At 39.2% G+C, this 14167-nt stretch overlaps 1 protein-coding gene across 11 annotated transcripts in view; it reads left to right on the forward strand.

Annotated features, from left to right (window-relative positions):
• PCBP3 (poly(rC) binding protein 3) overlaps positions 1 to 14167 on the forward strand; it is a 77122-nt gene that overhangs the window by 32892 nt on the left and 30063 nt on the right. For 4 of the 11 annotated variants that reach the window (XM_025171191.2, XM_025171193.2, XM_025171192.2 and 1 more), the window contains exons 2-8: positions 1005 to 1151; positions 4697 to 4720; positions 8129 to 8161; positions 9842 to 9958; positions 10637 to 10768; positions 12189 to 12317; positions 12922 to 13065. In XM_025171191.2, the coding sequence (XP_025026959.1) occupies positions 1083 to 1151; positions 4697 to 4720; positions 8129 to 8161; positions 9842 to 9958; positions 10637 to 10768; positions 12189 to 12317; positions 12922 to 13065 (648 nt within the window). In that variant the 5' untranslated portion in view covers positions 1005 to 1082. The remainder of the gene's footprint in view (positions 1 to 1004; positions 1152 to 4696; positions 4721 to 8128; positions 8162 to 9841; positions 9959 to 10636; positions 10769 to 12188; positions 12318 to 12921; positions 13066 to 14167) is intronic. The other 7 variants (XM_007435188.3, XM_007435190.3, XM_015889279.3 and 4 more) reach the window with 3 other exon arrangements.

The following is a 14167-nucleotide window of genomic DNA, read 5'->3' on the forward strand; positions in this document are numbered from 1 at the left end:
TTATATGAAACCACTTGGGACTATTACCATGGGGGTTGATCGTAAGTGCCAGCAGTCATAAATGCCGTAACAGGAATAAAGTCCATGCCCTGAGCTAATGTCTGGATGCAATGAAATGACAGCTGAGGACTAATAATCCTTGTGGGTGGGTGGGGTGGTAGGTAGAATTTACCTGCTCTAAATAGAGTAGCAAGCCGGTTTGGTGTAGCGGTTAAGGCCTCAGGCTAGAAACTGGTAGACCGTGAGTTCTAGTGCCGCCTCAGGCACAAAGCCAGCTGGGTGACCATGGACCAGTCCCTCTCTCTCAGCCCTAGGAAGGAGGCAAGGGCAAACCACTTCTGAAAAACTTGCCAAGAAAATTGTAGGGACTAGTCCAGGCAGTCGTCAGGAGCCAACGCAGACTCGAAGGCACAAAAAATATAAATAAAAAAATAGGGTAGCACCTCCTGAGAAAAAACAGATACATTGGAAGTACCCCTAGAACTATTACTGTCATTGCAGGGCCAAGTGGCCTCCATGGTTAGGAGTTTTTACTGGTGTACCTCCCTGAACAGGGACAGCCTAGCTGGAGTTGTTCACATGCTGATAACCTCATGTTTAGATTGCTGTAAAGAACTCTGCCTTTGCACTGAGACTGGAAGCTGCAGTAGATGCACAGACCAGCAGCTGGCTTGCTGAGTGGCAGCGAATATTATTTTATTTATTTCTTATTATCCTTTATTTTACATGTTACATCTTGGTAGACACAACTGGACAAAGTGATTCTTTTTCTGCCTGGTAGCAGAACTTCCCCAGCCATACCTTTCGTAACTGCTGTTAATGTATGCAGTTTTGTACAATATTTTTGAATAAGATCTCAGCCATTCCCAAAATCATGTCTAGGACAGATCTAAGGTTGTGTCTTTTCTGGGTGGCAATCTTTTTTGGCCCCTTATTCTTTCCCAGTCTGCCTCACAGGTTTCTGACAGGTAAAACAAAAAGGGCATTTGTTTTTTCTCTTACAGGTGATCTCCTGTGGAGATACTTCTTTATTTCTTTGGGTCTCCAAACTTTCTACATCATCCAGCATTCCCCAACAAAAGATGGAATCTAAAGTCTCTGAAGGTGGTCTGAATGTAACTCTCACCATCCGGTTATTGATGCATGGAAAGGTGAGCACTAAGGAAGTGTTTTCATGTCATCACTTCTAATTCAAGCATAGTAATGAAGGCTTACTTTATTTGTAAATCCAAAAATTGTGCACGTATGCCACAGTTTTATTCCCTGAAAAACACATGTATTGCATCATTCCTAAATGTGGAATATTCTTTCATTGGGAAGCAAATATTACAGATATGGCCATAGAACACTTAAAACAGCACTTAAAATTCCACCCTGTGGGTCACGCATAGACTCTAAATTTAGGTTTGATCCCAATTTGATGATTCAGAGAATATTTTACTTTATTTCTGACTGATTTGGATTTCTACAGGCCAAATTCTTAGTGCTGAGACCCATGTACCTATCTACTCACATTCTTTAAAATGTGCATAGGCTTGTAATAACTGTCATTTGGGAGCAGATCATTAGCAGTCATCACCAGTGATGATATCTAGATTATATCCAATGTTGGACATTGAAAGGTCGGGGGTGGGGGAAGGAACATTATATTGTCTGAATAGTATCTATACTAAAATACAGATGGAATAAGTAATAAAGTACTGGAACCATGCAAATAAATGCTTAGCATTAACTGTTAACAAAAATAGGTTCAACATATAAATGCAACAAATAGGTTTTATGACTAGGTTATTTGGGGGTTAGATTGGCTAGTTCAAATATTCACCGTTTTGCATTTATTTGCAAGGTGGTTTCATTTCGCCCTTTGTAAGACTTTAAAGACCTGGCTCCCCAGGCATTTGGGCTGGGAGATTAAGGCAGTTTTCCAGTTAATTGTTTTTATTGTTTTTTTTTCCTGTAAATATCATGATTTGTGTGACCTCAAATATTTGTTCTTTGGATTGTTGTTGTAGTTGTTTGGGTTAGTTTTAATCATTGTACGCTGCCCAGAGTCATTGCCATGAAATGGGCTAAATAAATAAATAAGCAATTATTTGAAAAAGCCATTTTGATTTTGCTACTTCTTGCAAGAATTTATCTAAGTGAAGGAAGTGGAGATGTGTAGGCAGCTCTCTTCAGTTATGCATGGAAGTGCATGGAGATACCTGGACAAAAGCAACAAAAGCCTTTTGTTCTTGGCAGTTCATCTGTTTTTCCCCATCCAGGCAGTCAAGGTTTCCGAATAATGTCAAGAAAGAGACAAAGCATCCAAATACATGTGTACAGAGAGCCAGCACATCTGAGCCGCTCTGTATCAATACAGTTCTAATCACTATCCATCAAGATGGGTATTGCAGAGTTGAAAAAGCTAGAGAAGGGGACAACCAACATCATCATTATATATTTGTAGGAAATTCTATAGCAGCAATTTTTGTCTTCATGTATACTTGTACATGAAGACAAAATTTGCTACTTCAGATGTAATGATGGAGGGTTTTAAAAAAGAATATGCATATTCATGGAGGATAAGATTTTTTAAAATTCAATTATTATTATTATTTCAAGAACAGAACAAAAAGAATAAGACTGTTACAAATACACATTGAAAGGAATGCAGAAAATATAAGGAAAACAGTATAAGCAATACTGTAGAATATAAGTGGATAGCCAACCAATCACAATTAACCAGCAAATTGAAGATATCATATGACTAATATATTCTAATACACCATTAACAACTTAAAGTACTATAGGACATTTCATACCCAATTTTTGATCAAGAGATGTCTATAGAACTGTAAAAATATCTGGTTACACAATTAGACCAATAAGGGAAAAAAGCTATAAATAGTAAAAAAGAGACCTAGTTTGATGTAGTGGTTAAGGCATCAGGCTAGTAACCGGAAGACCAGGAGTTCTAGTTCTGCCTTAGGCATGAAGCCAGCTGGGTGACCTTGGGCCTGTCATTCTCTCTCTCTCAGCCCTAGGAAGCAGGCAAGGGCAAGCCGCTTCCAAAAATCTTGCCAGCAAAACTGCAGGAGTCACAACTGACTCAAAGGAACAAAATAAAAAAAGTGAACAATACATTAAGAGAATACTGTAAATAATGTGTAGATTATATGTCTGATCCTCTGATTCTGGAGGATAAGATTTTTAATCTGAGAAGTACAGTGGTACCTCGGGTCGCGAACTTAATTCGTTCCGCAACTCTGGTTGCGACCCGAATTGGTCACGACCCGAATCAAATTTCCCCATAAGGTTCAATGTAATTACGGTTAATCCGTTCTGAACCATATGTATTTTTTTTTTTAAACCACAAAAATATGAAACAAAGTACAGTACAGTACAGTTTGAAGAGAGAGAACGCTAACCTTGCTCGAGGCGACTTCTGGCGTGGAGGACAGGAAGGCGGGTGGGGAGGCGGTTACTGCTTGGAGGGAGAGTCCCCCTCCCTACAGGAAGCCACGATCACGTGTCACGGCAGGGAAAATGGCCGCGGATCCTGTTCATCACCCGATGCGGAGTTCGCGGACCGAAGCAAAATTTTGCAAACGGTGCTGTTCGTGGCCCAAATTGGTCGTGAACAGAAGCGTTCGTGACCCAAGGTACCACTGTATCTCTTTCAGTAGCAGTTGCAGGCAAATTTAGTGGGCATTTCTCATATTGTGAAGACTGCTCCCTGGCACTCCCTCTCTCGCCAAAATTGTGTAGGAGGAGAGCAGTGAGCAGTGTAAGTCCTTCTGATCTCTCACCAAGATGCTCTCCATCCCTTTGTATTAAATAGGAAGTCCAGAGGGAATTAAAAAGATGCTAGAAGTTAGCGTTTTGCTTCACAACATTAGCTTCCCTTAAAAGAAGCTTTCAAAAAGTTGAATGACAAAAGTTGGAAGTAGAGCAAGTGTCCATAAACATCAGATTGCCAAATTACGATATAGTGGTTCATTAACACTCCTGTTTACAGCAGACCTGTTCATGCATCATACCTTACTTTAAATATGAGCAAAGGAGTGAACCCAGATTGATAAATTCTGAACAGCAAATTAGGTTTGTTATTTTTGGCATGGCTGGTCAATTTTTTAACACATTTGTTTGGCCTTGAACACAGGTGAAAAAGCTACACGGTAGAATTCTTCTTTTCCTTATCTATTAACAAGGTACAAATATGTAACCCTTGTTATAGTACAGGTGGGGAGGGGATACCTCACAAAAGAAAAACATCTCTACCGATGTAAGCAACAAACATCTAGCTTTGCGGATTGATATCAAAGGCTGGCAGAGGTTCTCTCTTAACATCCAATACAGTTTTCACTTTAGGTTCTACCTAGCCAACATTAATATACAATAATAACTTTTCATTTAATTTGAAATATGGCTAATATGCTGGAATTTTTTCTGCCAGCTACAACAGTAAGAACTAGCTGTCTAAGAGAGGCAGGGGAACACTGGGCACCCTAAAATCTTTGGAACTCCACCAATCTGACTCTTTTCTTCATTGCTTTATATTCTTGCTAATAAAGAAATTGTTTATTTTCCACTGATAGCATGTGATTGTGATTGCAAATTAATAAAGCCAAGCCTACCATGGGTAGACTAAATAACATTTACTGATAATTAAAGCTTTTACATTCTTACTTTGTTGCCATTTTCTTTCCAATAGGAAGTTGGAAGCATCATTGGGAAGGTAAAGTGTTATACTGCACATTTGAATGCTTGTACCTATTCTCTGTGGGCAGAGCTATGCCGGTGGGAGGGGATCAACTCAAGATTTTGTCTTCTCTCCCTCCTCCCTCCTAGCTAGTTCTTGTGAGCATGAGAGCAATATCAAATTATAGCATGAGAGCTATAATTGGTAAAGTAGAAGCTTGTGCATTCAGCCATCTCTCTTTTCTCTAAATGTAAACTTCTGATTTCCTCCCCTGAGCTCTTTGCCATTCCTGCCTCATATTAATAGCAGAAGGCAGCAGGGACTGATCAAGCCACATCTGCATTCACTTAGATGGCCTGTGTGAGGAAAATGCAGATATTCAAAGTGCTGAGGTTATATCTACAATAAACAAAGGGTCAGTAATTGTAGAAAAGTCTGGAACAAAACGAATAATTGCATATAGGAAATTGATTTTAAAACATTTTGAGGAAATACTTCTATCACGGAAATTTTCCTAATATCAGACAATTCACTCTCCAGGAAAACTACATGGATATGTCCGTGAGGTCCTCAGGAATCAGGCTCAGTTGAATGTAATATTCACACCAATTAAATATTCACACCAGTTAATATAATATATTTGAAAATACTTCTGTTGCTCATTTTCCTTTGTTATAAGTCAGGTTTTGCATCTATCAGTCTGTTACTGTTCCCGATCTGTCACCAGATAGAAGGATCCCATAACAAAGTATAATTAATATTTGTTTCATTGAAGATCATTTCACATCCAATACAATTTTGAGATGCAGATAATCTAGTAAAGCTAATATCCTCATACTGTCATTTCTCCAAACAACATATATAAGTAGCCATTGTGAAGCTACACTTTCAGAGCATCATGCAAATAAGAATTATCTGATTATATATATTAACACTGAAACTGTCTTCAACTATTCATATTCTGATTTGCTACCCATTGCACCACAGGAGATCATATACTTGTCCTTTAAGACTGACTGACAGAGAGAGAGAGAGATACTAACAGTTACATTTCAGTAAAATTATATATATCCACACTAAAGCAAAGGAGAGTGCAACTGGGCACACAGTAAAACAGATAAAATCAATGCCTATTTTTCTCTGAACCAGTAAACCTACCTTCATATGGCTTCAATTATGACTAACTAACTGAACAGCATGCAAAAAGAAAAGAAAACACCAAAGCAAAACTCCCTATCCACAAAATTCTATATATCAGATTTTGTTGGATTCAGGAAGAAAGGTCTAATAGTAAGAACTGTTCAGTAGGGTAACAGATCACCTTGTGGGGTGGTGAAAGTTAAACTGATGGCTATCCTTTGGGGAAACTGTAGTGGTGTTATCAAGGAAAGGGATTCTCAACTATCCACTTTCCTGAAATGCTAGTTTCTATGTGCAGAAATTGATTCATCCATTTTTTAAACAGTCAGTTTAAAACCAGAATTAAGACTATCTTATGGTTTCTCAAGCTTTATCAGCACCTGGATGATCATATCTGGGCTCAGAAGCTAAGCAGGATTGGGTCTGGCCGAGCCTTGGATGCGTGGTCTCCAGGAAATACAAGGCCTGCAATCCAGCCTAGGCAGCTGAAGAAAACATTCCAAAAGAAAGCAGTGGCAACTCACTTCCATACTGTTTCCAAGAAAACTATATGAGCATATCCATGCTCATCCATCAGGAGTTGAGGTCAGCTTGAAGGAGAATGCAGATTTTTGGCCACAGAAACCTGACAGGGTAGGGTGCCATTCAGCGCCCCTGCTGCTGCTGAAGTGCAGATTGGAGAGACCTGCAACTCGTAGGATTCCCTTACCCTCCAGTCCTGGCCTAATGAAGCGTCTCAGCCCTACTGCGTTGCTGAAAAATCCTTAGCCACATACAGTACATCATTAAGCATCTTCATTTTTTTCCAGATTTACTCCCTTATGTATTATGATTATGATTTCAAGAAAAAAGAAAATAATGCTGATACAAGACACATTTAAAAGGATATAGAAAGTATAGTAATAATGAAAAAAAAAACAATATAAGCAATAAAATATGCATGGTGGATAACCAAGAAACCTTGAATAACCAGGAGATCTAAAATATCATTTGTTTATATATTCTAATATATTATTAACTTAGAGTACTATGAGACATTTCATATTCAATTTCTAGTCAAAACATGTCTCTACTGCATTGTGAAAATATTTGTTTAACACAAGTGAAGTCAATAAGAGAAAAAGCAATACATTGAAAGAATACTGTAAATAATATGTAAACCATATGTCAGATTGAATACCAGCTCTAGAACCCAAATGTGGGATGTGGCACAATCCGTTTACAGAATTGTACTCCAGAAATGGTTTCCAAATAAGATTGAATTGTACATCAGATGTACTTTTTAGATATGAAGTTATTCTGGACATCAAAGCATATTCCCTCAGTTTAAATAATCAGTCTTCCATAGAGGGATCAGAGATCTTTTCCAATAAAAATGTGATGGAAGGCATGAGCGGGGAGGATTCTGGAATGGAGTTTCAAGGTTACAGGGAGCGGGGAGAGACATTCCAAGGGAAGCACCTCCTCAGCCCCCAGATGGACTGTGTGAAAGTCAAGAGGAGGAGACTGCCCCCCCAGGGCATGATGGTTATAGTTGCTATCCTTGGAGGATTAGGGTTAGTCTGGTGAGATTCTGTCTATTAGGTGCAAGCTAATAAAGAAGCTGAGCTGAATTCTGGACTGTCTTGTGGTGATTCTTGGGCTGAACCTGACAAAAAAGCATATAAATTCTTTGCAGCCATGTACAATACCAGTTCTATGTATTTTGTGTGGTTTGGTGAAGTTTAATAAATATATTTTAAGTTAAAATGGGATTACGACTTTCAAGATTTGTTCCATTCTACAATAAATGAATTTCCAATATAGTTGAGCTTTGCAACATTGCCACTGCATATGGAAAAAAAGATCAAATCTGTTCATTGCATTTCCAGCATTCTGTGGAAAAGGAGCTACTCATTTTACCAATCATGGCTGGAGTGATAAAATATCTTACACTAGTTCTCTCTAAATATAAAGTTCAAAGTGAACTTAATATTTTTTTCATTGAAATGCCCACTGTTCCATCTCTATTACTGTATATATATTTTACATTCATTTAATCATACAATTTTTGAGTTGTTCAGATTCTAAATCCTATTTCATAGTAGATTATAAATTGTGTGCATTCAGTATTATGAGTTACAAGATGTTCAAATTCAGCCCATTTTCTCAATCTTCCCCCTTGCTTCCATAATACAGCTTTATTGACTGGGCAGCGCTTCTCAGTATTACCTAGATACTGTGCAAAGGATAGCAATCTTTGTATTATCTGTGGCATGAAGAGTGATGCTGTTTCTTATTGGTTTGTTCTTTTTCTTATTTCAGAAAGGAGAGACAGTAAAAAAGATGCGTGAGGAGGTGAGCATCATTACAATTCCACAAAGTAATATGGGAATAAATATAATAATTCCAAAAGGAATAATTCACAGGTAACATAAAAATAGAGAGGAGAAGGCTGAAGTTTGTTGAGCTGTGCTTCTTTTCATGCAGCCACATCCTTTAGTACTGAAGGAAGGTTGGCTTCCCTGTGACAAAACTACAGATAACCATTTTGAACTACTAGAGAAAACCTGGACCCTGAACCATCATTTGTCCTACATAGATATTGGGAAGCAGGTCAAGGGGGCACAAGTTGTTCTGAATTTCTAATTGCCTGAACCGGATTCTTTTCATAGGCCAAAAGAAGTTGTAACCTTCTGTTTAAGGCTGATAAACACTGTGGGCCATTATACATTGTTGTTTGGCTGCAGCTTGGGTTAGAATTTGTATGGTTTATGCTAGATTATAGTTAACATATCTTTGGGTGGCTGATTTTTCCTAAGTCATTCTAAAAATTCCCATATAAAAATAATTGATAAATCATAATTAAACATAACCAACACAAAATATGAAATCCATGTATTTTTAAAGAATCTGCTGTATACATAAGGTCTTCTAGTTGAACCCCCTGCCCAGTGCAGGAGTCTTCATTCCATCCTGGATAAATGGCTGTCCGGTCTTTTCATGAAAACCTCCAATGATAGAGCATCCACAACTTCAGGAAGCAGGCTGTTCCATTGCTTAACAGCTCTCAAGTCAGGAAATTTCTCCTTAGTTCAGGTTTGGATCTCATGCTATAAAGCTTCCACCCATTGGTTCTTGTCTCACCCTCAGGTGCTAGGGAAAATAAATCTTCTCCCTCTTTCCTGTGACATCCCTTCACGTATCAGAAGACCGCTATCATGTCTCCCCTTAGCCTTCTCTTCTTTAAGATAAACATAAATGACTTTTGTAGGATTTAGATTCCAAGCCCCTCATCATCTTTACTGCTCTTCTCTGAACTCTTTCCAGTTCCTCAGAATCCTTTCTGTATTGTGGCAACCAGAACTGGACACAGTATTCCAGGTGTGGTCTGACCAGTGAAGCATAGAACAATACTGTCACTTCCCATCATCTTGACACTATAGCTCTACTGAAAACTGTATTGGCACATTGCTGGCTCACCCTTAATCTGTGGTCTACCAAGACCCCCAGATCTTTTTTGCAAGTATTATTGCTTAACCAGGTACCACCTATCTTGTACCTGTGCATCTGACTTTTCCAGCCGAAGTGCAGAATCTTACATTTCTCAATATTGAACATTTGTTGGATAGGGCCCAATGTTCAAGTTTATCAAGATCCTTTTGAATCTTGAGCCTGTCTTCAGGGGTATTACCAATCCTCCCCCCCCCCCAGCTTTGTGACATCTGCAAATTTTATGAGCATCCCTTCTATTCCCTCATCTAAATCATTCATGAAGATGTTGAACAGTACAGGCCCAGGACAGAACCTTGAGGTGCCCCACTGCATACCTCTCTCCATGTGGACATAGACCCATTAAGGATAACCTATTGGCTATGGTTATTCATTTAACTGTGAATCCATCCATCCAGTCCACATTTTCCAGTTTATCAAGAAGGAGATTATGGTCTACTTTATCAAATGTCTTACTGAAGTCTAAGTATACTACATCTACAGCATTCCCTATGTGTATGACAAGATGTGGTCTCTCAATTGTAGAGTGGAGCACGAATCAATATCTCAGAAGGAAATTGTCCAGAAAGAATTGTGACCATTACAGGCCCTACTGATGCCATCTTCAAAGCTTTTGCAATGATTGCTTATAAATTTGAAGAGGTAAGAAACATTTGAAGAAATGTTCAAAAACTGTATGGAAGAATGATGCTAAAGAGAAAGAGGCAGGCAGCCTTTATCTTCAACTGACCCTTCCTTGGGAAAAACTCCTCAAAATGCTTTTAATACATATATATATATATATATATATATATATATATATATATATATATTATAGGAGTAGGAACAATTGGTACATATGCACTAGGCCCATCACTTCATGATCATTTAGTTTGGGATCTCTCTGGAATCAAATATGGGTTCTAATAAATACCATTACCAGAGTACTAGTGATATGGGCATATCAGGGTGTGGCAGATTGAAAAATATTTCTTTTGAATTATACAGCCATTTTTTTCAGTAGATTAACAGTGCAAAATAACTTTAAAGGATGTTAACATGAAGTAGCCTTCTTTTAGTTTTCTGATATTCTGTTCCTTTGACATTGTCCTAAATGTGTAATGTTACAGGTGAAGAATTATTGTAAAATATAAGATATAAATTTCCCTAAATGTGGAAGATCTGCTTGTTTTAACAACGTATGCAGAAGAAAACCAATTCTATTTTCCCAGTTGCTCTTTCACAGTTCCACAATGTGATAAAAAATATTTGGCTCATTTGTAATAAAGTAGCATTCAAACTTGTTTCATAGAATATTTCTTCCCTCCCTCCCTCCCAAAGGATATAATCAACTCAATGAGTAACAGCACAGCTACAAGTAAGCCCCCAGTTACATTAAGGTTGGTTGTACCAGCGAGCCAGTGTGGATCATTAATTGGCAAAGGAGGCTCCAAGATTAAAGAAATAAGGGAGGTAAGCCTCTGATTTCTTTATATGCAAAGAAAGTTCTTTTCTATGAGAAATGAAAGAAAGACTGGTCTTTAAACCTCTCAAATTCATAAATCTTCATGAAGTCAGTTATCATAAAGTAAAGCAGTAGTCACACTGAGAAACTCCTTCATATCTCCTGATGGCTAGCAGAAAATTTTGTTTGGCTGCAACCTATTTAAGTTCATCTCTACTAAGTTGAAATGGTGTCAGTATTGATGACAGAAGTCCAATTATAAATGTATTACTTATATCTTAAAATAAATAAGTAAAATAGCTGGATGTTCTCTGGGAATAACTGCCCTCCAGTTATTCCTTTCTGTTTTACATCTGTTGAAGAACAAGCAAATATACGGTACTAGTAATTTATTATTATTTATGTATTTAAATTTGTTGTGGCCACCCATTCCAGTAAAATCTGGGTGGCTTACAAAATCTAAATAAGCAGTTAAAACAATTTAAAACATGAAACAAAGCAGAAAGTCCAGAGTAAAGACTGCCATAATAATAATAGTAAACACAAACACATTAATCCCAGACCTGGGAACAGAGCCAGGTCTTAAGGGCTTTCCAGAACCCCAGGGGATTTAGGCCATTTGTCTCTCTGGGGGGATGCAGCTCCCGAGGGCAGGGGCAGTGGCGGTCAGCTGTCTGCCATGGCTGCATGAGGCAGCTGCCTCACTCTGCCTAACGATATGGCGAGCCCAGGTTAGGCAGAGTGATTTTTGATGATTTCAGATAATGTACAACTAAAACCTGGACAAACGTATACTGCAATAGTTATTCTACCATTTATAATCTCCTGTTTGGATTATATGGTGCAAATTGTCTGGAAACTAAAACTGATCCAAAACTGAACAGTTGACAGTAATCTGGGAGTGGCTAATCTGATCACATTGAAATCTGCCCTGGGTGTCAGTCCATTTCTAGGCTCAGTTCAAAGGCCTGGATGGTTTAATCTCTAAAGGGTACTGGGGGAGGATCATATCCTGCCCTCTCAATTCATTATCCAAGGCTTTCATTAAGCTATCTCCACACCTAGATCACTGAAAGGAGGGACTGTGGGGTTGTTGCACTGTGCCTGTAGAATGCCATCCTGAGAGAGGCTCACTGGATGCCTACATCCATATCTTTTTAATGCCAAAGTTGATCACTAGGTTTTATTTTTTGATTTTACTGATACACTGTTCCTAGTTTAACTTATTTGCAACACAACTGTTTATCCATTTGTTGTTACCCTTTATTTTAGTTTTTTAATTTCCCAGAGAATGGAATTTCAAAGTGTTACACACACACACACACACATTTATATAGAGAGTGAGAGCACAGACTGATTATACCTTAGGTATTATTTCTGTGCAGAAATAATAAGCTGTTCCCTTTCTTTCTTCTGGCCTTCCTTCAGTCCACAGGTGCTCAGGTTCAGGTGGCAGGAGATATGCTGCCCAACTCTACGGAAAGGGCAGTGACCATCTCAGGGACCCCTGATGCAATTATCCAGTGTGTCAAACAGATCTGTGTGGTGATGCTGGAGGTACAGTCTGTAACAATAGGGGTAACGTATAAAGGAACATATGTAAATGACTGGACATGCCAACAAGCAAGAACGGATTGTTATTTGTCCTTGCCTACTCAAGCATTCAACCAATCAGGGGCTCAAAACAGCTTTGGGTGGCTACATGAGAAACTAATTCTGTGAAGACTTGGAGTAAAATAATGCTCCAGGGAGACAGAGCTGTCAGAGGATCCAGTGTGGAGGCTTGCAGTGCCTAATAGCCAATTTAGTTATATATATTCCTTCCCACCCCACAGTCCCTCTGCTGCTCTCTTGAGCAGGTCACGGATGGAAGGGAGAGCCTTTAACTTGGGCCCAGCAGTCCCAAGGCAAGTAAGCTGCCTGGCCAAAACCAGGACCAGCCGTCCTCTTCAGTGGTCCCAAAGTAGAATTCTCCTCTACATGTTTCTTTCCTTACTTTCTGGACTAGTAACAAAGCCTCGCAGAGCTAACATTACCAGTATTATCATTATCAGTATGGTTTGATCTGTACATGTTTGGTTGCCCTCTAACTCTCTTTTTGCTACTGTTTCAGGAAATGTGGTCTAATGTTCTCTCTCCCTTTCCTTGTCCCTTTTCCTAGTCCCCACCGAAAGGTGCCACCATCCCCTATCGCCCAAAGCCTGCCTCCACCCCTGTCATTTTTGCAGGTGGTCAGGTAAGAGCCGACCCACTTGCAGCCTCCACTGCCAACCTCAGCCTTTTACTGCAGCACCAGCCGCTGCCTGTTAGTGCACACAGGTTTTGTTGCCTTTTCACTTGCATGGTGTCATCCCATTCACGTTACACCAGAACAAGTGGACTCAAAGCTCTTTGTTTGCAAAGTACTGGGGATAACTATTGAATAAGCAGCACGCATACCATCTGTTACAACAAAAGCAAATAGGGATCTAGATCACACAAGGCAGATTCTCCCCAGTCTTCGCTCAAAGCGCAAGACCAGAGGACAGCGTATATTGTGGCTCCCCTCCCAGCCCATGGACCCATCCTGTGAGAGCAGATGTTTGCAGAGAGCTAGCTAAGAGCTAGCCATAAAGGACTGAATGCCAGGACTGATAGTTTAGTATTATTTCTGATTTACCGTCATTTGTCCTACAACAAAAGTTATCAAGTAAGATCTAGAACGATATATATGAACTGATTCTACATATATTCATCACCTATAAATGCAGTGGGGGAGGGCCTGTTGGCCTCACAGAAAGGCAAAGTTATTTCATAAAATAAAAGTCAGAAAGAACCTCAGAGGTCACAATACACAGCAAGTGATTGTTCTGTCAACTATTTCTAAGAAAAGAATTGGCATGCCACATTTCAATCTATTACACTGTGACCTTTATATTTTTAGTGACATGTTGGGAAATAGGAAAGTAATTCCTGTTTATCTTGTCTTAGAGTTTCATAAGCTTTTGTTTATTTGTGCATACAGTATTATGTTATTTGTTTACTTCAGTGCTCATGAAGCATATCTAAAGTAGCAAAATACTTCATGGAATCAGAGAATATAAGGCTTGGGAGAGATCTTGGAGATCATCTAGTCCAATCCCCTCCCAATTCAGGAATCTACCACTAAAGCACCCCCACTGACGGTCATGCGGTCTCTGTTCAAAGACCTCCAGTAAAGGAACCCCAACATCTACTGAGGCAGTCACATTTCATTGTTGAACGTTAGAAGATTCTTCCTGTTGTCCAGCCTTGCCATTTAAACCCATTGTTTCTTTTTTGGTCTTTGAAGCGATTCTGAATAATCCTGCCCCCTGCCCGCCCCTCCCGCCCCCCATTACAACCCTTTATTTTCTTCTCTGCAGGCTGAACATATCCATGCCCCCAAC

The sequence above is a fragment of the Python bivittatus genome, unplaced genomic scaffold (genome assembly GCF_059951505.1).
Source record: "Python bivittatus isolate LINGU-HERP-01145 unplaced genomic scaffold, Pbiv_v1 ctg000020_np1212, whole genome shotgun sequence".
Taxonomy (NCBI): domain Eukaryota; kingdom Metazoa; phylum Chordata; class Lepidosauria; order Squamata; family Pythonidae; genus Python; species Python bivittatus.